Here is a 25077-nt window from a genome sequence, read left to right as displayed (position 1 = left end):
CTGCTCTAGTCCCTCCTTTCCTGCTCTAGTCCCTCCTTTAGTCCCTCCTCTAGTCCCCTCTCTAGTTCCCCTCTCGAGTTCCCTTCTCTAGTCCCTCCTCTAGTCTCTCCTCTAGTCCCCTCTCGAGTCCCCTCTCGAGTCTCCTCTCGAGTCCCCTCTCGAGTTCCCCCTTGGTTCCCCTCTCGAGTCTCCTCTCGAGTCTCCTCTCGAGTCCCCTCTCGAGTCCCCTCTCGAGTCACGTCTCAAGTCCCTACCCAATGTCCTGGTCCGTTGGAGGTTCCGCTGGGGGTCCTGCCAACTCCATGTCCTGTTCCGTTGGAGGCCCCGTCGACTACTCCTCTGCCGGGGGTCCTACCAATCGTATGTCTGTCCCGTTGGAGGTCCCGCCGTCAACTCTCCTGCCGTTGGTCCTGCCAGCTCCTTGTCCTGTCTCGTTGGAGGTCCCGCCGACAATTCTCCTGCCGGGGGTCCTGCCAACCCTTTGTCCTGTGCCGTTGGAGGCCCCGCCGACTACTCTCCTGCCGGGGGTCCTGCCAACCCTTTGTCCTGTCCCCTTGGAGGTCCCGCCGTCTACTCTCCTGCCGGGGGTCCTGCCAGCTCCTTGTCCTGTCTCGTTGGAGGTCCCGCCGACTACTCTCCTGCCGGGGGTCCTGCCAACCCTTTTGTTCTGTGCTGTTGGAGGCCCCGCCGACTACTCTCCTGCCGGGGGTCCTGCCAACCCTTTGTCCTGTCTCGTTGGAGGCCCCGCCGTCTACTCTCCTGCCGGGGGTCCTGCCAATCCTATGTCCTGTGCCGTTGGAGGCCCCGCCGACTGCTCTCCTGCCGGGGGTCCTGCCAATCCCGTGTCCTGGTCCTCTTCCGTGGGGGATCCTGCCGAGGCCTGTCCCACCAGCTCCGACACCGGGTCCTGCCCGGCCTCCGGCGCTGTCCCGTCAGCGCCTTCCTGCCCGGCCTCCGGAGCTGTCTAGTCTTCACCCTCGATCCCGGCCCCTGAGAGCCACGGCCTTCGCCCTCGAGCCCGGCCCCCTGACTTTTCCGGCCGCAGTCCTCGCCCTCATGCTCGGCCCCCTGAGTTCGCCCGCGGTGGCCTTCGCCCCTCCATAACCCCCACCTTGGACTCTGTCTTGCCCCCGGGCTGTCCGCCCGAGTCCCCCTTCTCGGCTTCTGCCTTGCCCCCGGGCCGTCCGCCCGAGATCCCTTCCGGGTCCTCCGCGGTGCCTGGGTTGTCAGCCCAAACCCGTCCTCCTGACCCCCTCCACCCACCCTGGTGGCCCTAGTTTTGTGTCCCTCCACTGGTCCCCCTCCACCCACCCTGCTGGACATTGTTTTTTTGGACGTTTATTGGGGTGTTTTAGGGACGTCTGGAATCCGTCCCTTGAGGGGGGGGTTCTGTTACGATTATTGTGTTATGTCACGTTTTCTATGTCGTGTTTTGCTGTTCTCCCTGTCATGTTTTCCTCTTGTTATATTGTCTGGTCCTTTTCCCTGTGTTTTTCCTCCCGTCGTTAGTTTCCCTGGTGTGTCTAGTGTCTGATTATTTTCACCTGTGGCCCTTGTGTTTCTCCTCCTCTGCCCGGCTGTGTCTCGTCTTGTGATTACCCCTCCCGGTATTTAGTCTTGTCTCTTCCTGTGTTCAGTGTCGGTTCGTCTTGTGTCATGACTAGTTCGTCGGTGAGTGTTCTGTTTTGTCTTTGTTGTTCACCTAGCCTTGAAATAAAGGAATTTTCACTTTAATCTGCATTTGGGTCCTGCCTGCTTCACACACCGTAACAGCCAGGAACCAGCTATCTGCTTTGCTGCATCACAAAGCCCCGCCCCCTGCTCCACCATCCCTCCCCCTTTGTGTCAGCTCAGTTCTGCATCATGCCGCTGGCTGGAGCCGCTCATATTTAGCTATTGTCTTGTACAGTCCATGGTACACATGTTCTGTGTGTTGTAGTTTTGCTTTCACATAATATAGCTTTAGCTTGATGCCCTATATTTAATCTGTTGTATTGCTTATTCTTAATTTGACAATGTCTATGTTCACTGTTAAATAACGTAACAAAATACACATGTTTTGCTTATTAAAACTAAACTTTTGACACATAGATCCATCAGTACATATCTGTTGTTAATGCTCTTTCCATGCTCAGACAGATTTCCTCCATGTTCTATTATCTTTTTAAAGTCAACAGAGTTCACAATACATAGGTCATAATACCGTTGTTGTTAATGAGTTGATGTGTTTCTTAAAAGCCTTCTTACTAACACATGTGTTTGCTGGTGCTGTTGGTTAGAAGGAACATGTTTATTTGTTGGCCTGCTAGAGTGACACATTGACTGGCACTTTCTTATCAGTTAATGTGGCAGCACCAGCCAGCCATATGAGAAAGGTGTGATATTTAACAGAGGAAGCTGGTGACACAGGTTATCCAATTCAATTAAAAAGCCAAAGCTCTCAGACGGCTTTAGCTCCAGGCTGGACGTGACGCCGGCAGACAGACGGAGAGACGGACAGGAAGAGAAAGATAGAGGAAACAGAAACAGAGGTTTACACAGAGCTGACAGAGACATCAGCGTGTCCATTTACTACTCATAATTACTACAGCTTTAATGCAACGTGTTGTGGTTGTGATTTCAATTCTTATTTGTTTTTACTGAACACACATACTTAAAGTCAGTTTTATCCTTCCGTTATGAAAATGGGCTCTCTACATAGAAGTAGCATTTCACACTGAAGTCCTTGATTCAAACTAAAATAGTATTTTGGGGTCATGATTCTTAGTACAAATGGTACAATACTTATATAAATAAAATAATACATGTGCACTGTTGTGTATGTACACACAAATAGAAAAATACAAATGTACTGTAAAGGGAGATACAAATAAAGATAAAAGGCACCACTGGTAGTGCAGGAATGGGAACATTTATTAGTGTGTGATGAGTACATAAAGGTGTGAGAGGGGAACAGCTGTGGAGCCCTGGTCTACCTGGTCTGGGGGGGGGGTCAGGGTGTTGCTGAAGGTGTTACTGTGTTCTTCCAGAAGGGCGAGTGTGGGCGAGAGGTATTTACCCATGATGCAGTAGGTAGCTTTAGCAAGTTCCTTCTTTAAGAACACAGGCCCAAACTTATTGATGAGTTTACAGAGATGGAACAAGTACTCAGCTCTTTACTTAAGTAGAAGTAGAAGCACCAGAGTTTAGGAATACTCTGTTACAAGTCAAAGTCCTGCAAACAAAATGTTAAAAAGTATTAGCATCAAAATATACTTAACCTCTTCTACACCGCACCCCCGATATCTGCAGGAAACAGCGTCTGAGGGCATCTTAATATTCAATAAACTATGAATGTTTTATATCCATGTAACGGGAAGAAACTCAGCTAACTGATTTTTTATTTTATTTTTCAAAGAAACCCACAAAGCTAGTGCTGAGCCTATGAATTAGCCACGAGCGAAAAATGCTAACGGAGTGTTGCACAGAAACTCACTCATAACACCCTTATTACTTATCGTAGCTGCATGTCCAACCCATCGATCTGATCGTGAGATGACACAGAATCGATGGGTACATACATCATCACTCCATGATAAGAACTTGCGAAGCTATTAACAAGAACATACATCAAAACCGCTAAAAACGGCAACCTTGGTTGTTGTCTGGTCAAAAGTGGTCTTCAATGGCATTAAAACGATAACAACGCTGCTGAAGTTAATCCATAGGTTAATCCAATGTGTCTGTGTCCCTTTGAATATTTCTGATAATCCATGAGCAATAAACCTGCTTTCGGTTTCCAGATGTCAGAGCAAGAGATAGGTTCACTCTGATGCAAACCTGCATGCGCAAAGCCCCCACCTTTTTTGTTAACATGTGTGTGTATGGGGAAATTCCCCTTCGATTCTATTGGCTCTAACGGTCAGAAAGAGATGTCAATCACCAAAATCGACCAATGGGTTCCAGAGAAACGTTAAAACCCCCATTTCCACCCTATTCACCTCAGAGGTGGATTTTCTTTGCTAAACCTCTCTAAAAAGGTCAAATGTCACTTGTTTTGCATCAATCTTCAGACTTTTCTACCTCCAATTCACAGGTTTATCATTACTTTGAGAGAAAAGATTATTAATTTAACCCTTTTAGAAGGGAAGATATGGTCATTTGTTCTGGGAATGTCATTTTCGAGCCTGAGACCTGAAAAACAGGCTCAGGGCTAAACAGGGTTAAAGTAGTTGTAATGGCAATTTCCATGTTCCAATGTTCTATATATTTGCCACTGCTTTCACAGGAGGTTTTCAGAGTGATCCTGACGCAGACACGAACAGATGGATTTCCGGTCTTTTGCTGCAGTTTAGAATGATGGTTTATTTAGCATTTACATAAGAAGGTTTTATTACACTGTGTCAATGATTGTGGTATGAGCATCTGCTGGGCTGGTGCCGTTCTGGCCATGCTGGTGGAATCGGTATGCTCTTCCTCCTGTGTCCATGTCATTTCCTGTCACCTGTGACTGCTTCTATACACACGGTGCAGCTAAACCCCGCCACCAAGTGTTCAAAATAGTATTGTAGTATAAATATAATATAAAAAGTAAACTGACATAACAACAACACCCCTAAATGGCTCCTATAGTAGTCATTGTGCAGATTGGTCAATTTCAGAATAATATAAATGATTTGTTTTATAATTATTGATTCATTAAAGTGTTATCAAAGCTAGTTGTAATGACTGTATACTGCAGGGTATCTTGTGAATGTAGTAACAAAATAGTTTGTTATGTATTTTATGCGCTTTGTTGCGCTTTTAACTCTAAACACGTTAAAGTCTCCTTCTTCCTGCATTAAATGTGCCCCTCATAAATGTATTTGACTCATTACTGCCCCCACTTAAATTGATCTAGTACCGCCATTGCACTCATGTAAAGTTAGGGTACCTACTGTAAGAGAATATTTTCATCTGATCTGTTTATAGAGTTTCTTATTGTTTTATAGAATCTGTGATACTGCAAACATCTGCTTGTAGTCAGTCAAAGACTCCTGTGTAGGTTGAAGCTTGTCTGGATCTCTTTGAGACAAGCAGACCATTGTCTCGCATCGGCTATTGATTATACGCGGGCTTTCTGGGAGCCCGCCTCTCCTCGTGTTGGTTAGATGTTTTGTGTCTTTTGGTTCAGAGATTACCTTGGTGGAGCACAAGGACAGTGTGAAACTAGGATGATTTCCCGGCCGTATGTAATTGTCTGTCTCTCAATAAATATCAGTGTATTGACGGGTGAATCCAGTTTCCCTCATTTCATGATGCGCTCAACATTGCTGCAAAGAAGTTTTTACTTCACACCTACAATTGAACTAAAGTACAGTACTTGAGTAAATCTACTTTACACCACTCTGAGTTTGTGATGCATAAAGAACATTTCACAAACTGGTTGCAGGTGTTCCTCAAGAGCGACCGTGTGTCCCGGATGGTGCAGAGCGGCGGCTGCTCGGCCAGCGACTCCCGGGAGGTTTTTAAGAAGCACATAGAGAAGAGGGTGCGCAGCCTGCCTGAGATCGACGGCCTGAGCAAGGAGACGGTGCTGAGCTCCTGGATCGCCAAGTTTGACACCATCTACCGAGGAGAGGAGGACCCCCGGAAGCACCAGCAGAGGATGACAGCCAGCGCCGCCTCCGAGCTCATCCTCAGCAAGGACCAGCTGTACGAGATGTTCCAGCAGATCCTGGGCGTCAAGAAGTTTGAGCACCAGCTGCTCTACAACGCCTGCCAGGTCAGTGCTCCAACTATACCTAACTGTTTATCTGTGAATATGTGACAGACACTTCTCTGCATCTCTCCCTTTTAGTAGTTTATTTTGCGAAACAAAATGATTGTCTTCCTGTACCTCTGTATACATTTTAATGTGTTCTTTGACTCAGGTGTCAGTGTTGAAGAGCGGAGAGCTGTTTGACTGAGTTTATTTTGTCATTCAATAACTCTAAAATAAGCTTGATAAGGAGATTGAATCATCCGTTTCTTTCATTTCATAAATCACACTGACATTGTGTTTTGACCTGACCAATCAGTAGGGGATGATGAGTCCAACCAGTTGGTGCTATTTTTTTTAGAAACTGTGGTAATGACGAGGGTGAAAAGGTTTGTCCATGAGATATTTGCTGTTTTAAGAGCTATCAACTTACGTCTCTGGCACAGGAAGATAACATCCCCATTCTTTATCCCGCCTACAAAGCTCTGATGCAATGACAACATTGGAATCAATACAAAACATCTGTCTTATCCATGGTGTCATTTGTAATAATGTAATAATTATTGCTATAAAACTTTATTTTGAATATTTTAAGTGGGCCTATTATGCTATATTGGAAAAATATATTGTAGGGCCACACCTATACAAAACATGTCTGTGAAGTTTTTTGCTTAAAATCCCAAACAGATCACCCGTTATAGCCATGCCTCATACTGCTCATACCCCTCTTTTGCAGCCCTGTTGCAAACAGGCTGATTCTGCTGCTTTGTAGCGTCACGCAGTTTTCCCCTGCTAACGGGAGAAGCTCAGCTAAACGCTGCGGTGATTAAATGCCATGTTATGCTCCTAACCACTAACCAAGCTTTATTTCTGAAACAGTATGGAGCTCAAACCTTTCTTTCTTGCATGGTTTACCACAAGGACATTACTTTACACATATTCTCTCCAGTAGCTTACAGCGTTAGCTCCATGGCGAGCTCTGAGTGTTAGCATGCTTGGTAATGTAAACACACAGCATATTAGACCCTCCAGAAAAACGCGGGGCAAAAATCCTTGATTATGCGATTAAATATGCGGGGGTTTTTATGTGATTTTATGTGGTGAAATTGCGGAAAGTTGCGAAATATGCTAAATATTTTTTGGGAAATATTGGGCAGTCTTATTTATTCTCTCTCACACACAACCAGTGGTGTAGTGGGCGTTGGACGCGGGGGTACGCCGTACCCCCCACTTATTTGGAGCATGATCTTTTTTTTTTATAGTCTAATAAATATAAAATCATTGCCAGTGTTATCAGTTGCAAGTGTGTATTTGTTGTAATAATGACAAAAACATAATACATTTCACAGTAATTATAATACAAAATAAAAACGATTTCCTTAAAGAATTATGATTCGTCATCACAATCGTGACCCCACGGCGAACCAGCTCGCCGCCTGACGATTTTGCGGCAGCTCTTTCCCTCAAGAACTCTAACGAAAAAGCTCTATAATGGCAGGCAAACGTTTTTTACTTGACTTATTTTCTAAAAAGAATATAATTCACAAGAAGAAAGAGGCTAGCAGCACCGAAGCTACAAGTGAAGCTGCTACTAGCACTACCTCATCAGAAGAGCCGCCTAAAGACGTGGATAATGCTAGCTAACGTGCACGTTAGCTGCGCTAGCAACGTCCCCCTGGCTAGCTCAAGCTTACCTTTCCCAGAGGTATGGACGGAGCAGATGAGATGTGGTGGAGGAAACAAGAGGAATACCCGTGGATATACTGCAAAGCTGGGAAACTGGGCTGCAAAGTTTGTTCATCCATTTCGGATGTATCAGTCTTCAAAACGCAAGGTGTGTGTGTGTGTGTGTGTGTGTGTGTGTGAAAAGCAGCGCCATGTCTGCATTAGGCCTATAAATTGTTTATGTAACTTATGTGCCAGTGTGTCCATGGTTTTTGAGTCTGTGTGTGTGTTGAGCGCCTAACTAAAGTAGGACTAAGCATACCGGTAGTTTCTGTGGACCTGTCTGCCCGTTTTGTGAGTGCACTGTGCGCATGCGCACTTGTGTGGCATTGTTTGGGATTACCTAATTAAAATAGCGTACCCCCAGTAAAAAAATCCCCACTACACAACTGCACACAACCTGCCACTAACGTTAAACCCCTTTACTATTAAATTAAACACATTCAATGTTTATTTATTGTAAAAGCAATTGGGCTTTTTAACCCTCTGGAGTCTAAGGGTATTTTTCTCGATTTTTAGATGTTTTCTTAAATCACCTTTTAAACGTATTTCTTCTAACATGGCACCCATGTGTTACATATCAAAATGTTCAGGACAATCTCTGGTCTTGCTATATATGCATATACTCACCTTGGAGCACTGTTTGATGAGATAAGTAGCTCAAAAGCTTAACATTTGATATCCGATTTCGGAAAATCTTCAAAACTCTTGTGAAAACACAAATTTACTCATGTGATCGAATTGTTTTGGTGTTTTAGATTTGGTTACCAAAGTCTTAGGATCACAAAAGCAGTGAAATATTTGAATTACACTATATATAAATGTGTTATTCATGTCTAAAATGAAAACAATTAAATTCGAATTTTGAGGTAAAATAGGTGTTTATCACTCTACTTTCACCACAGCAGGGACTGAGATACATTAGGACTGAATAATGACTTCATATTACATACCAAGGTTCATGTGATGTGTACAAATACAAATTGAGCATTCAACCTTTTTTTTTCAACCAACAATTTATTATAAATATTTCGACCAACTATTTATATAAATTAATGCTGTCAAAATTATCGCGTAAACGGCGGTAATTAATTTTTTGAATTAATTGCGTTAAAATATTTAACGCATTTAACGCATGTGCAGAATGGCCCGCCTCATACATCCCACCAGTGGCAGCGCCAGGGTATGGCTGGGGTAGGCTACACCCATACCAAGAAATGGCTTAGCCCCACCATGAAAAATGATGTTAAAGTAAGCAAAATAAAGTCCGCCAACTCACGCTGAGAATTGCACAGACAGCAGTTAATAAGATTGATTTCAGTAGCCACTTGTCTGGAAATACCGAAGACCAGAAAGGTTTTGAAAACTTTTGTCACGTAGTGATCGTCTTCTCAATAGAACATCTTTGATAATGTCTTCTGGCCAATCAGAATCAAGATAACGGCGTGGTGTTGTTGCAGGAAGTCCCGACGGAGAATACTTTTGCTGTAGTACAGGGGTGCACTAACTGGTACGTAGGTTATGTGCGTAATCTGAAATGCGTAATCTGAAATGCGTACTGTCTGTCACTTGTGTCTCAAAGCGCATTTGCGTACGTACGTACTTGTGAAGCTTTTCCAGAAGGCGGTTAGATCACCGGACGAAAGAGTCGGTTCTCCGTGTGCACAGACAGGGCTGCTGTTAACGTCGGTCTGTACAACGGAATTGTGCCAAAACCTACGCCAACCGGCTGCGGAGGGAGACTTCCCCCCTTCACTGGAGAACTGCGCTAAAACAGCTGATCACAATGTTCACACTCTGTGGTCACAAAGTACTCCACTAGCCCCCCCTCCCCCCCGTCGACTTTCCTGAAGTACTCCCCCGTTGATAGAAATCAACACGTAATGAATTAAGACCCCACGGTTTGATGATTGATAGGTGTGTGGGCTGTCTTTCATTTTGACAAACAGAAACATTTTATAATATACATAGATACTGTATGTTAAATGGATATATCCGCCTTCTTTCATTTATCTTTCCATTCCCACAACAATATACATAAAGAAATGGCATAATTTGGACATAGTTCGAATGGTGATTAATCATGATTAATTAATTTTTAAGCTGTAATTAATCTGATTAAAAATGTTAATCGTTTGACAGCCCTAATATAAATATAAGAAACTGGAAAATCTAACTATTTACAATATTGAACATCAGAACTTTCAACCAACTATTCATTATAAATGTCAAGACAGTGTCAAGGTCTTTGTCTGTCTTCCAAGACAGTGGGTCTGGCTGCTGTGTAGGTGGGGGTGATGGTGCATGGGCTGCTGTGTAGGTGGGGTGTACAAGTGCTATACGAGACCTCCACGAGACCTCCTTGCTGGCTGGGTTGAAGGTGATGGCTGTGGTGGAGCCTTTGTGCTGAGGTGTATCTTGACCTGGTGGCAGCCACAGATGGAGGTGGAGGCAGATGTAGTGATGATGGTCTGCTGGTCCTTGGTGGTGATGGCTCTGGTGAAGGCCCTTGAGCCACAGTAGATCTTGACCTGGGGGCCGGATGGATGTTCTGGCTGCTGGATAAACGCCGCCTGTGGGCCACTAGGCCCAGGCAGCTGTGAAACACATTAAAATGTAGGACAATAATTACAACTAATTTCATTGACATCAAGTTCAAGTAAAATGTTGCTCAAGCACAAATAACAATGCACACATAAAAATAAAGTTTGGGAGGTTGGAGAAGGAGTCTCTCTCGATCTCTCTCTCTCACTCACACACACACACACACACACACACACACACACACACACACACACACACACCACACACACACACACACACACACACACACACACACACACACACACACACACACACACACACACACACACACACACACACACACACACACACAGGTATTTCCAGTTACTTTACATTCAGTATAAAATCACAGACACACATATACATAGGCTACATCTGATTACAAAGTCTCATCTGTACAGGACGGTAAAATAATAACGGGCACACATATAAATAAATCTATGACAGTCTCATCTGTACAGAACAGTATGATAAAATAATCGATGGCAAAAACATGTCACTGTAAATGTCTCCGTTGTGGGACGAATAAATGATTAATTTAATCCTCTACACATGTAATCTCACTTTTACACAACAAAATAACGTTAACACAGAGTAAACATTTGCTAATGGAGAGTCTATTTTGTCCAATAAAAAGTTCATGACTATCGATACAAAAATATATATCAATAAACCTATTGTTTATTTTCGCGGTATTCCCCACACATTGCCAGTATACTATTACTGTAATATTTACACTTACTCATGTCCAAATGGATCCTTGTTGTTGTCTTTGTATTCTTCTTCTTCAGAAGAGTCGAAGACTTCAGGTTCTGAGGCTCTATCTTCACTGCTGCTAGCGAAAAAAATCTCTAGCGAAGTCGGCAACTGTAAAGTTTTTTTTAGCCATTTTCTCTGTCTCTCTCTCTCTCTCTCCTCAAAGACGTAAACTGATGGGAGACACGTGGTTTATGTTTTTTTAACTCGGTGGGTAGGTCCTTAGTGATTTATCGATGTCCATTGGTCATTTCAGACCATGATGGCTGCCGGCCAAGATTTCCTTGACGGACACAAGAATCCAGGGTTGCGTTCCGATAATCCAAAAATTAGCTCCTAAATTCTAACCCTATCTCCTATTCCTTGACCTCTGAGTGAAACGTCACGGGGTTAAGGGATAGTGGATAGGAGAATTCAAAGGATTTAGGAGAAGAGACTGCGGTGCTTAGAGAATCCGAATGCACTTTCACTATCCGACGTGTTTATGATGCGCCAGCGGACGTCATGAATGTGCGTCTGCTGCTGTGGGGAAACTATGGAAACTACAGTTTTCTATACAGCGGACTACAACATGGATGTTTAATAAGAACGAGGGACTACTGTAAACTCATCTAGAGACTCTGCACCGTGCTCTGATGCTGTTGCTTTATGCTTTATGAACGTGGACAACAGAGAAACATATTCTTCATGACCAAAGTTGGAATTGAAATACAAAAGGAAAGTGAAACTGATGCTGTCACCCTCTCCCTCCGGTCCACATTAATACAAATGATCCCAATACGTATGATGTATGAAAATATCTTAAAATCAATACAAATGTATTTATTATAAACGTTAGTCCTTAACATCTATCACTGTGTATATCACCATTCAAACATCTTTTAAAAGTTGAACAAACCCCACACAGCTCAGTAAAGACTGTGAGATGTTGACTTTATTTGATAATTTCAGTAAAAACTAACGTTCATATTTCTCTTTTTGATTATAATACTGATGAACGTTCAAAACAAAGCACTTTGGCAACTTACCACATACGTTTTAAAATGCGTAATAAGCACCGTAACTTTCATGATATAATTTCTCCCATTATCGTTTGTGTCCGTGAACGGCCCGACTGTTGAGTGACGGCAAATGCTGCGGCTGCAATGCATTGTGGGGCAGCATTTTCTCCTCTCCTTTCGGTTAGGGAGGTCCAGTGGTTCCTAAGCTAAAGGAGGTTATAAAAGAAGTTTGAAACCTCCTTTCCTTTCATTTGGAGAATTGGAACGGCACTTATCATGGCTGCCACTGAGGGACTTCCGGGTCATTTCACTTGGTTAGGAAGGTTCCTAAGCTAAATGGACTATTGGAATGGGCCCCACCAATCCTACAGAGTGTAAAGTCAAGCTGCTTTGAGCGGCCATATTGGCTGCTGTGCCCTGGTTACAGTCTCACAGGAGATACTGCTGGAAAGCTACTCTTCCAGCAATTCCGCGGATATCTGAATCATATTTCTACTCCTTATAATCGAAAATATATGATTAATTATGTAAAATTATGCGCACCGACTCCAGAGGTGGACACTCTCTCTCTCACACACACACACACACACACACACACACACACACAACACACACCACACACACACACACACACACACACACACACCACACACACCCACACACACACACCACACACACACACACACACACACACACACACAACACCACACACTTCTCCGCCTCATTCTGTTTTCATTTACTGTTCGTTATCTGACCAGCTTCAATCCTGTAGGCTACTCACTTAGTTTCTTGTAGCCCTCGAAAGGGTTTTGGAGGTTGATGCCTCGGTGAACGTGAGTTGTTTGGCTTTCTTGTCCGCAGCAGCAGAAAGCATTTCGAATGTTTGAATGAATCAAAGTGGTCGTCACCGTGGAATGTTCTCTTATGCTCCAACACACAGTTGCACGGGGTGCAGAATAGTTTCCCCCCACTTTCGTGCAAGACATCGGGGAACTGCTTTGCCCGGTCTTTAGCAGAAATGTTCGTCGGTAAATGAGATGGATTAGATTTTTTCATCTTGGTGTTTCTCTCTCGTGTGAGTTCCACACGACGGTGTTGTTTACCTTCTGTGATGCGCGAGCTGATGACGTCGCGTCAGCATTATCACATTCATCAGCATCAGCAGCATCATGCAGCAGCAGTCATCAGCTAGCATCAGCAGCATCAGCATCATCAGCAGTCAGCAGCATCAGCAGCAGCAAGCATCATCATCATCATCAGCATCAGCAGCATCATCATCATCATCATCATGCAGCATCATCATCAGCATCATCATCATCATCATCATCAGCATCATCATCATCATCATCATCATCATCATCATCATCATCATCATCATCATCATCATCATCATCACTACTTCGCAGAATCGCAGAATCGCGTTTTTCTGGAGGGTCTAGCATATTACTCCCCAAACACGCCCGCGCATTGTTTCTGATACAGCACATAGCTTGACATGTTCTTTCTTTAGTGTTTACCGCTAGAACAGTGCCATTATATGTATTATATATATATAACAACTTTACTCTAAGCCTCCAGCAGACATCCTGCTGAATACACAGACACACAGCTGCGACTGTATACGGAGACGTGTCACGTGTGCCGGAGAATATAGGTTGGGACGTGTCACGTGTGCCGGAGACGATAGGTTGGGACGTGTCACGTGTGCCGGAGACGATAGGTTGGGACGTGTCACGTGTGCCGGAGACGATAGGTTGGGACGTGTCACGTGTGCCGGAGACGATAGGTTGGGACCATGGTTGGACGTGTCACGTGTGCCGGAGACGATAGGTTGGGACCATGGTTGGGACGTGTCACGTGTGCCGGAGACGATAGGTTGGGACGTGTCACGTGTGCCGGAGACGATAGGTTGGGACCATGGTTGGGACGTGTCACGTCGACAGGATGTCGCGCCAATGGCGTTATAGGAGCGAAAATTCTGGATCTGCTTGTTAGCACTGTCACTACCCGATCTGCAGTCCTGCCCCTATCTGCAGTGTGCATGTGCGAGATGGTCCGCATATTTGACAACTACATACGGCAACTCTAATACATTTGACGTCTAGACGGCTGCCCGATTTGCCTCGTGCATGCGCAAGTCATAAACGTCTCACCAAAATCTTTTGTTATTTTATTTTATTTGAAATAAAATGAAGGACATTCACAGTTAATGTAATTAGATATAAATTATGAATGCCATACATATTGCAGACATTCATAGTCAATATTTATTCAGTATGTATGATAGCTGTCTAACAGAAGTTAAATCCATTTCTCACTTATTCTGACAATGTACTTAACCCAATAAAATGACACAATAAAAGGAGTTGTTGAATAATAGTGAAGTCACGTTGTAATAACAATAACTCATCTCTCTCGTTCAGATTAATATTGTCGGGTTTTTTGAGTGTTCTTTTTCTGCTTTGCCAAACGCCACTGTGTCAAGTGTCCTATTAGAGTTGCTGTATGTAGTTGTCAAATATGGCGGACCATCTCGCACATGCGCACTGCAGATAGGGCAGGGATGCAGATCGGGTAGTGACAAGCACCCCCCTTTTCTTTTTTTAAAGATGTGGGTACAGAGGGAAAAGAGAGGGTTTTGTTTTCTGACACTTTGTGAGTTCCCTGACACACCGGGGACACATATTCATGTATAAAAGACATCAAAAAGTGCATTTTGCATGATAGATCCCCTTTAGTATTTTTATTTTTACTTTTATTTTTATTTTTTTCTTTATTATATTTTTTATTATTTCGTGACTTAGTACTTTTTTTAAACATACATTAAGCTGTCTGTGGCTCTTTCCTGCTGTAACGATGCAAATGTCCCCTCTGTGGGACTAATAAAGGTATTCTGATTCTGATTAAATATGTGAGCATTTCCAAAGGGATCCTTGACTGACAACCCAGTCTCACGGCATTTCGTGTTATAGTCACGACATTTAATCTATTGATTCGTGTTCACCAACACGATTTTCCCATTTTTTTCGTGTCACACAGAACGATTTTAAAAGCAATGTATTTCTATTGGTAGTATGTTTCGTGCATGAAGTCACGTTCGGGTCTTGGAAGACCTAAGACTTAGGCCAGCCTAAGGCACACCTGTGCAATAATCATGCTGTCTCATCAGCATCTTGATATGCCACACCTGTGAGGTGGGATGGATTATCTCGGCAAAGGAGTAGTGCTCACACAGATCTTTTCAGATTTGTGAACAATATTTGAGAGAAATGGTTATTTTGTGTATATAGAAAATGTTTTAGATCTTTGAGTTCATCTCATGAAAAATGGGAGCAAAAACAAAAGTGTTGCATTTATATTTTTGTTCAGTGTAATTTGTTATTATTTATATTGCTTTTAAAATCGTTCTGTGTGACACGAAAAAAATGGGGAAATGGTGTTGGTGAACACGAATCAATAGATGAATTTCGTGACTATAACACAAAATGCCGTGAGACTGGGTTGTGACTGAAGTCCAAACAGCAGAGTGTGAGTGTCAGAGTTGTGTTAATTTAAGGTATATAAAACCTTGTAAGGGAAAGGTTGCACAAAACATGTGTCTTTGCCTTGGAGAAAGCCACAACATCTCTGCATGAACGTTTAAGTGTTCAGTGGATTCAAAGCGTTAAACAATACATATGAAACCTATTATAAAACAATACAAATTAAAGAGGCGAAAAAGCCAACCTCATTTTCAATACATTTACGTTGGATCAAAACTCCATCCCACATGTGTGGACGCTCTGCAAGGTTCGGTGGCAAACCGAATGCAGAGAAGCAGGGGGGTTCAAATCAGCTGAAAATGTGCTGTGGATGATAATGAGTTATTAATATGCAGACTGCGATGATAATCACAGAGCAGGCAGATAAAGCAGATGGATGTGGTAATAATGTGTCCGTGGTCTCTGGATCCTCAGCCCCTCACTCAGCAGCTCCTCAGCAGCTCTACAAGTCTCTCTGTCTCTGTCCACAAACATGTTCCAGCTCTTTGGCGTTTACAGTTTGATCATTTGCCAACAGCTAAGGTTTGACATGGAGGTCAAGTGTGGCAGGGACAGTGGTTTGTAAAAGGCACATCACTTCTAAATGGATTCAGTACTAAGAACAAACTGGTGAGCTGCTTTTTATCGACTTTCAGATGGGGTTAGCGCTGCCTATCTACTATATATCTCACGGAGGAAGTTCCTAACACACATCAGGGGGATGTCTATAAGTTCCATCATTTCAGCAATTACAAATGATCTCTGTTGAATTGTTTAAGTGTTTTAATGTGGACCCAAATCTTTACTAAAATATTCTGAAAACACATACAAGTGGTCTTAAAGCATAAACAATGTTTTAAAAACATATGAAATTAACATACAGGCCAGGTGACGTTCTTAAAGGTCCCATGTCATGGCCATTTCCACTGATCATAATTCCATTGTTGAGGTCTACTAGAATAGATTTATATTGTGCAATTTTCCAAACTCACATTGGTTTCTCAAACAGCATCTCTGTAAACTACGTGTATTCACTGAATTTCACTCTCTGCCTTTAACGGCTCGTTGTAGCTCCAATAGCTCCAGCCCCCACCCTCCCTGTGAGCACAGTGTGCTCTGATTGGTCGGGACGTTGTGAATCACGCTGAGCTCCGTGGAGGTGTTGTTTCCTTGTTTAGCGATACACAGCGAAACACAGCCAAACTCATCCTGAACACACACAAAGTCACAGCCGAAGTAAAAAACAATAAGTGTGGCTTGATATTGAGTAAGAAAAAGGTCGATAAACGCTGTGGAGAATGGGTCTGCAGAGAGAATGGGTCTGCAGAGAGAATTTCGCCGCGATCCCAACTGTCTGTTATCAGCCTGCAGCCAGGGAGGAGAGATCAGCAGAGCTGCCTGCACTGAGTGGCCGTTTCTCAGGCCCAATCCCAAACCACTCCCTCGACCCTACCCCTCCGTGACGGAGTGAACTCCGTCTGTAGGGCACACTCACAACGAGGCTCCCTCCTGTCAGATGGAGGGAGTAAATACAGCAGCAAGCTTTGGGACGGCCTCCCCTCTCTCCGGCAGAAACAGGAAATGCCGTAACTGTATGTAACAACGGTTTCAAATCAGCATCTCTTTGACAAAAAGTTTAAATGAATAACTCAAATAAAACTCCAAACATCTTTCATTGTGTTTCAAAGCTCTTTTAGTTTTTAAACCTGATGTTTATAAGCTTCTTAGTTTTTGCAACGGTCTGTAAATATACACAACTTTATAATAACATGCACACATTTACCTTTTTCTAGACTAAACACAGGTATGATCCTAAGTTAAAAACATATGAGGCTATCATGAGGTTGTTAACATCGTAGTTTATCAGTGGATGTTTGCTGGAACTACTTGTAAACAGCGTGTTTCCTGACGGACACACACAGCGTGACTCCGGTCAGGTAGAGACCGGTCTCAAGTCAGCACCGCTGCAGACTCGCTGTTTGAGGGCTTGATAGCCCACTCCCCCTCCACACCGCCTCCACACTCGTTGGTTTGGAACAGCCCTCAATATGGCGGACCCTCCGCGGGAACATGCAAATGGAGGGGTAGGGTGGTAGGGGGCGGTTTGGGCCTTAATCGCAAGTAATAACTGCTGCAGAGCAACTATTTCAAGTATTACTATGTTATCGAGTGGCTCCGAAGGACTGTTGAAGGCCCATTCCCAAAAACCGTCCCTACACCCTACCCCTCCGTTTGCACGTTCATGCGGAGGGTCCGCCATATTGAGGGCTGTTCCAAACCAACGAGTGTGGAGCGGTGTGGAGGGGGAGTGGGCTATCAAGCTCTCAAACAGCGAGTCTGCATCGGCCTGTTGCAAAAACTAAGAAGCTTATAAACATCAGGTTTAAAACTATAAGAGCATATATTACATTTTTTGTCTAAGAGATGCTGATTTGAAACCGTTGTTACATACAGTTACGGCACTTCCTGTTTCTGCCGGAGAGAGGGGAGTTTGTCCAAAGCTTGCTGCTGTATTTACTCCCTCCATCTGACAGGAGGGAGCCTCGTTGAGCTGCGAGTGTGGCTACAGACGGAGTTCACTCCGTCACGGAGGGGTAGAGTCGAGGGAGTGGTTTGGGATTGGGCCTAAATGCATGTTGAATGCCCAGCATTCTGCGCCACTCTATGACATAGTATACTTGAAATAGTTGCTCTGCAGCATGTGTACTCGCGATTGAGAAACGGCCACTGTGTGTGTGAGGAAGTCCGTGGATTGGTCAATTTGGACCAATCAGCGGGGGCTTAACGTAACGGCTCCGCGGACGTAACGTAACGGCTCCGCGGACGTAACGTAACGGCTCCGCGGACGTAACGTAACGGCTCCGCGGACGTAACATAACGGCTCCACGGACGTAACATAACGGCTCCACGGATTGGTCCATTTGGTTCCGGGTAACGCATGACCGTATCGCTTCATAGCTCTGGGCTACTGGCCATTCCTACGTCACAATACCCAGGAAGTAAACAATGGACAATGACGTATCTCCAACGAGGCGTTTTGGGGAGGTATTTTCTGTGTTAGAGTTTTACTCGCTACAGGGTGTACTTTGAGGGTTTTGACTCTGCAGACCGTTTACATGCAATAAACCTTCATAACCACACAAGGGGACGGGTAATAACCGGAAAAGCATGACATGGGACCTTAAAGTGTATGATACATTCAGACATTCAAATATTTCAGTTAGAGACAATTATTTGCTTCTTATTTTTTATGATTTAGTAATTTTTTTTACCAACCAAATATGATACAATTAAATGCCCACTACAGTTTCAGATTTCAAATAATGTATTTTGAAGTCCATGAGGAAAAACTATGTGTGTCGTCAATCAACACAATCTTTAAAAAAAACGATATGTCTTTATATGTTAACCCCATACGCACATTATATAGAAAAATTGATATATTTATGGGTTAGATTTGTCTCATAAATATTTGTGAACATAAAAACAGTTTTGTGTGTAAATATGTGATTTGTAAATGTAAGACACCATCCACAAATGCATTTAAAAGATTTGCAAGCTCACAAATAAATTTGCAAATGTAAAACGGATCTGCAAATACGCAAAATATTTTCACAAAAAGATCTGTGCATACAATAATTAATTTACAAATAAACAAAAGGAATTTGTGAATATCACTTTAACATTGACAACTTTCGATCAGGCATTTGTGAATCAATTTTGTATTTGTCAACCAAAAATGCGCTTGTGGATCTCAAGTCTCTGCTTGTGGAGCGTCTTTTTACACACACAGAGCACATGTACATGTAGCACATGTCTTCCGAGCGTCTTGCTTCAGAAGCGAGGCAAGAATACTTCCTATCATTCAGAAAACGAAGAGTGGAACAGGCGAGCAAGTGTGCAGGTTTGCGTCATATGAGGCCCCCGCCTTACATTTTCCGCCACAGATTTGGGGAAATTGGTCCGTGCGCAAAGCATTGTGGGGATTTTAAGACCGCGGAGTCTACACATGTGCAGCCTCAAAATTTCTCGCTACGAAGTACGCCGGGCTCGGTAGAATTCCAAGTATGCTGGACAATGGAACAGTACTTCGGCGGCACTCGATGCTTGAAATAGTGGCTCAGGAGCAGCTTTACTCGAGATTGAGAAACATCCACAGTTTTGAGAGAAACTTTCCGCCGGTCTCGACCGAAATCTGCTCGTGTCACTCGGTTATTTTCGGAAACCACGTGATGGCCTGCTGATGACGACATTTCCGCATTTCAAGGTTTCAAAGTAAGAGCATGATGGTTTGTTTAATGTGCCGTTTTTGTATTACTTTAATGAACAGCGGTACGTTAGGTGCATCTTCATCACCATTACATTACATGTCACTTGTTAGACGCTTTTATCCAAAGTGACTTACATACTCAATACTGTGTTCAATCCCCACTGGAGCAATTTGGGGTGAAGTGTCTCAGGGACACAAAGACATGCTGACTGCAGTGGGGTTTGAACCTGATCCGAACACCAACGCTCAACCCACTGCACCAGATGCCTCGTTGTTGTAACCATCATGTTATAGTGATAGTTCGTTTGTGTTTATTTATTTGTTCAATACAGCCAGTAGCGAGTGGTCATTTGGGGCAGGTGCACAGCCCCACCTGGTGTCAGCAGAGAGTAATTCAAATAATAATTCCAAAAAAATGCATGTAAATGCAAATAAAATACATCTTAAGATCATGTTTAATCATCTGATTCGTCTGTAAATTGCTGTTTTAGTCTGTGTTCTTCTAATTAGTGTCTACAGTGTGCCTATTGAGCCGTTTTGAGCGACGTGGGTCAAGCCCCGATCTGGCCCCTCCCTTTCACTGTCAAAGTGAATGGTTGCTGTAAAAACTACACTGCACATGCTCAGTGTCTTTTTCTATTCAATGTGTGCGGCAAAAAAATAATCACCATCGGGGCACTGTGCTGACATACCCACCAAACGTCATCTCATTTTTCAGAGAGCTGATTGGCTGTAAGTACGTTTGTGCCGCAAAAATAGTAGTTGTTTTTTAAGAGGACACGAGAGAGGGCAGCGTTTATATAGCGATTAATAAAATCAGTAAAACGGAAAGCAAATGAATGAAGTTGACCTCTACTTCAGCTTTTTTTTTTTTTTTCAGTTCATTTTATGTCAGAGCTTTTGTTGATCTTCTGTGTTTTTGCCTATAGGCTATTGCTCTGCTGGATCGATTGATATTGTGACCTCGGTGATGAGTTGTCTGTGTTTTCCTTATACCCCCCTCTCTCTATCGGAACCATGGATAGCCTACAGCAGGGGTAGCCAACATGGTGCCCGCGGGCATTTAGTCGCCCACAGGGGCACCGTGAGTCGCCCACAGGGGCACCGTGAGTCGCCCACAGGGGCACCGTGAGTCGCCCACAGGGGCAACGTGAGTCGCCCGCGGGGCATGTTCTAAAAATAGCTCGCCAAGCAAATCCAAAATGTAAAAAATACACAAAACAAAAAAGGAAATGTAATTAAAAGAATCTACCCTATGCATAAACAAAACCTCAATCATAGCGAACTCTATCTACTTACTGCAACTCTATATCTATCTAACACCTCTCTATCTCCTCCCCCCACAATGAATATCGACCAATCACGTTCTTGCTTGATTTGCTGGGGACCAGCGTTTGCAGTCGGGAAGAAAAGCAATGTGGAGCAGCACCTCACCGCTTCATAACGAGTGTGACCTTTCCTTCTGGCAGAATCTACACAACACATCAGCCCCATTGAACACAGCCTAGTCGTGCCAGCCTATACAACACATGAGGGGCAGAGTTTTACTTTGTGTGTGTTGCAACTTGCATATATATTTATTGCACTTGACGCCAGGCCCGGCTCCAGGATGAAATGACTGAGGGGGCTGTTAAAAAATCCGATTTTTTAATGTAATGAATTGACACACCAAGCTTTTTTCCTTCTCACTGCTCTACAATCTCTTTGCTTCTTCATTTTTATTCTGGATTGACCCCTCTCATTCTGTTCTTTTCCTCTGATCTTTAATAATAGATAGTACATTATTAGATGGCTGCACTTTGTTAACAGACTAACATTGATTTCCTCAATGTATAAATTGACAGGCTCTGTAATTATACCATAACCTTTTCTCCTCTATCCCTTAACTCGTCTAACTATCAGATTTACTTACTTACTATACTCTAGTCATGTCAGGATTAATACTAGAACCACCAGAGGTCGCTGTATACCTAAACCGCCAACGGGTCAAATGTACCCGCTATTGATTTGCAAGGTACGATGTTCTTTTATTTATCATACAGAACAGTGAGTTTTGATCGCACAGGGATGAAATGTTATACCAATAGAATCTGTGGACTCTCAGCTTTTCATATGATATAGTATGTGCAGATAGCATGAAGTATAAAATTGCTACCAGTGCTGATTTAAACGCTTGGTGTTAGACTTGTGTTTTGTTTAGGTACAAATCTCTCTCTCTCTCTCTATCTATAACTATCTATCGATCTATCCGTAATGTTCTGTTCTATGGACATATAATTGTCTACATAAACAGACGACGCGGACTACTTCTCTCATTCCGAGTGTCCATCTTTATTCAACTGGCACGTAGCCTATACACATGCATTACGTCCTCAACGTGAGCTCAGTCATCCAAGATCTTGTATTCTCCAAGTATGTGCCCCCTTTTGCCCCCTCGTGGCGCCGGGCCCGCTTGACGCACACACACGAATGGCGTAATTTCCACTGGGGACAGGGGGGACATGTCCCCCGCACTTTTCAAAATCCCGTTTGTGTTCCCCCACTTTACAAATATGTTTATTATTTTTAACGCAAGCTGTCATCGCCACGGAGGAGCACACAGCCTCTGTGAGAGAGAGCAACACAGTCTCACTCCCTGGTAGTCCAATAGCGACGCTTGGTCAGGGTCCTTTGGCGTGCAATTGTGACGCGCCGAGTCTCCTTCAGCTTCATAAACGGACGCGAAGAGCTTTCAAGTGATTACACTGTAAAATCAATCGACAGTAAGGAGAATACTTACTTCCGGGTGTAAAATCCTCTGTTATCCAATGGGAATGGACGCTCACATTGCCTTTGACTGCCGACGACATGGATCGATGCGGTGCTTCCATGAGCGTTGAAATACCGCTGCCGATGGAATACATTGCAATCAGTTGAAAGCTCTTTGCGTCCGTTTATGAAGCTGAAGGAGCCTCGGTGAGAGAGACAGAGAGAGAGCTAGGGAGAGCACACCTTTATCTATTTAATATAGATAAAGTAAGAAATCATCCCAATGTGTATTGTAGGACAGTACAAAGTTTAAAAGGGGAGGTGATCAGTAAAATATGCATAAATAAAAGAAAGAATGCTAACTAGGTAACACAAGATAAGAATAAACAAGTTTAAATTATTTGTTGTTGGTTGTGATCATATTAATAATAATAATAATAGATTTAATTTGTTAGCGCTTTTACAGGTGCTCAAAGACGCTTTACAGATATAGTGAAGGGAAAAGAAAGGAACAACAAATAAATATATAGTTAAAGTTAAAGTCAAATAATACAAAAACAATCACACATTAAAATCCAGATTGAAGAGGTGAGTTTTTGTGAGTTTTTTGAAGGTGGTGGGTGGGGATGGATAGGAGGTTGGCTTCTGATGAGCGGAGGCAGCGGGAAGGGGTATGTGGTGGTGCAGCAGGTCTGTGAGGTAGGGGGGGTGTGGTGGTACAGCAGGTCTGTGAGGTAGGGGGGGCCTGATTGTTGAGGGCTTTGTGAGTAATCAGGAGGACTTTGAAGTTGATTCTTTGACGGACGGGGAGCCAGTGGAGGTTCTGGATGACGGGAGTGATGTGGTCTCGGGAGCGGGTGTGGGTGAGGAGGGTGACATTCTAAAGATGTTTGGATTATTGAAAAGTATACAGCTCCCTTTCATCTGAGTGTTGAGAGCTGATTGATGCATTTAACTTCAACATTTAAAAAAACAAAATCTTCCCGGGGGAACATGCCCCCGGACCCCCCTAGAGGATGTGAGGTCCACCCCCAAATAAAGCAGGTTCAAATAATTAAATTGCATACATTTTCTTTTAATAAACACTAGGGGTGTAACGGTTCACAAACATTTCGGTTCGGTACGTACCTCGGTTTTTTGGTCACGGTTCGGTTCGGTACGTTTTCGGTACAGCAGAATTTTTTTTCACAGAACAAAACATATATATATATATATTTTTTATTATTATTAAACTGTGAATAATGTATTCACTCAAATAAATACAAAATATAATAAAATAAACATTAAGGTGCAGCATTTCGATGAACTGAAATAATCTGTATTTGAACTTTACTGTAGGCTACTAGTACTCACAAAACATAAACTATTAGTTTTGGGTTTTTAATTATTATTAAACTGTGAATATTCACTCAAATAAATACAAAATATAATAAAATAAACATTAAGGTGCAGCTTTTCGATGAACTGAAATAATCTGTATTTGAACTGTACTGTACTGCACCTAAGCAGCCAGTTTGACATTATGACTTGCTTGTCATTGTATTTTCATGTTTTTTTAAAGAAAAATGAACTTGTCCACATTGCTTGCTGAAAGGGCAGATCTGCTGGCACTAACAATGTCTCCTGCTGTGGAGAACACCCTCTCGCTAGGGACAGAGGTAGCAGATACAGCCAGGTAGCGCTTTGCTAACATTGCAACATAAGGATAGTTGGCGTTTGTAATAGCTTTGGCTCGGTCTGATCTTTTTGCGAGTGGTGGAGGCTTACATGCTAGCGGGAGTTGGGTTTGCACTTCAGTCTTTTTTCTTTTGGTACCGGTGATATTCACGTTCGGGTGATGCCTTTTCAAGAGTGTGCAAGTTTGATGTATTGCCAGCCGCGTAACTAATTTTAGTTGAACAATGCCGACAAACAGCTTTGGTTCGGTCCACCTGTCTTTGTCCTTCATCCTTGTACGTAACTGCGAAACCAAAATGTTCCCAAACCGGAGACTTCAATGATGCTGGAGGATTTTCGAGCTCAACTTTATCTGCGTTCGCCATTAATTTTCGATAGTTCCTCAAATTACTGACTACATTTGAACGCATCCCTCTGACCAGCTCTCATAGTATGCCTCTCATCCAATGAAATGACTTGCTCGCTCTATGACGCGTTGAACCCAATGTGACCAAATTACTCTGAATGCTGCGACGCAGCACCTGAGATTACTTCCAAAAAGTTGTTCACGTTCTCAATTTTTTACGTTTAACGTTATATTCGTTCGGTACACTTCGGTACACACCTGTACCGAACCGAAGGGCCCGTACCGAATAATTTCGGTACGGGTACGTGTACCGTTACACCCCTAATAAACACTGAAAACGGGTCCCACAGACCCAAAAGGCCCGGACACACCAATCTGACAACAAAGAACTGACATAGACGGACCCAGACTGTTGCGTCGCCTCGCGTCTCTGCGTCTTGGCCATGTTTCGCACTGGAACACACCGCAAAGACTTCAGCCGACGGCCAAGAAGCACGTACGAACTGTGCATGCGTGAGTGGCAATAACTCTCCTTACCAGCAGGCGGCGGTAGTGTGTATTCGTCATTCAAAAGAGGCAACAACCGGAAGACAGACTGCGTGATAACCGAGAGAAGAAGAACAGACTGCGTGATATAAACAAACAACAAATAGCGTGTGCGTTCCATTTTCACTCTACAGCGAGAAGCTCACGGGGCTTTCCCGAACCTGTGTCGAGAGCTGGAGTTAAAT

General features: G+C 43.4%; 1 protein-coding gene across 4 annotated transcripts in view; it reads left to right on the top strand.

Moving 5' to 3' along the window:
• Positions 1-25077, top strand: part of cadpsa (Ca2+-dependent activator protein for secretion a) — a 235858-nt gene that overhangs the window by 2813 nt on the left and 207968 nt on the right. For all 4 annotated transcript variants that reach the window (XM_034239849.1, XM_034239848.1, XM_034239847.1 and 1 more), the window contains exon 2: positions 5411-5743. In XM_034239849.1, coding sequence (XP_034095740.1) covers positions 5441-5743 — 303 coding nt within the window. In that variant the 5' untranslated portion in view covers positions 5411-5440. The remainder of the gene's footprint in view (positions 1-5410; positions 5744-25077) is intronic.

Source organism: Gymnodraco acuticeps, unplaced genomic scaffold (assembly GCF_902827175.1).
Source record: "Gymnodraco acuticeps unplaced genomic scaffold, fGymAcu1.1, whole genome shotgun sequence".
Taxonomy (NCBI): Eukaryota; Metazoa; Chordata; class Actinopteri; order Perciformes; family Bathydraconidae; genus Gymnodraco; species Gymnodraco acuticeps.
Note: the sequence above shows the minus strand (reverse complement) of the source record. Positions and strands in the feature narration are given on the sequence as shown.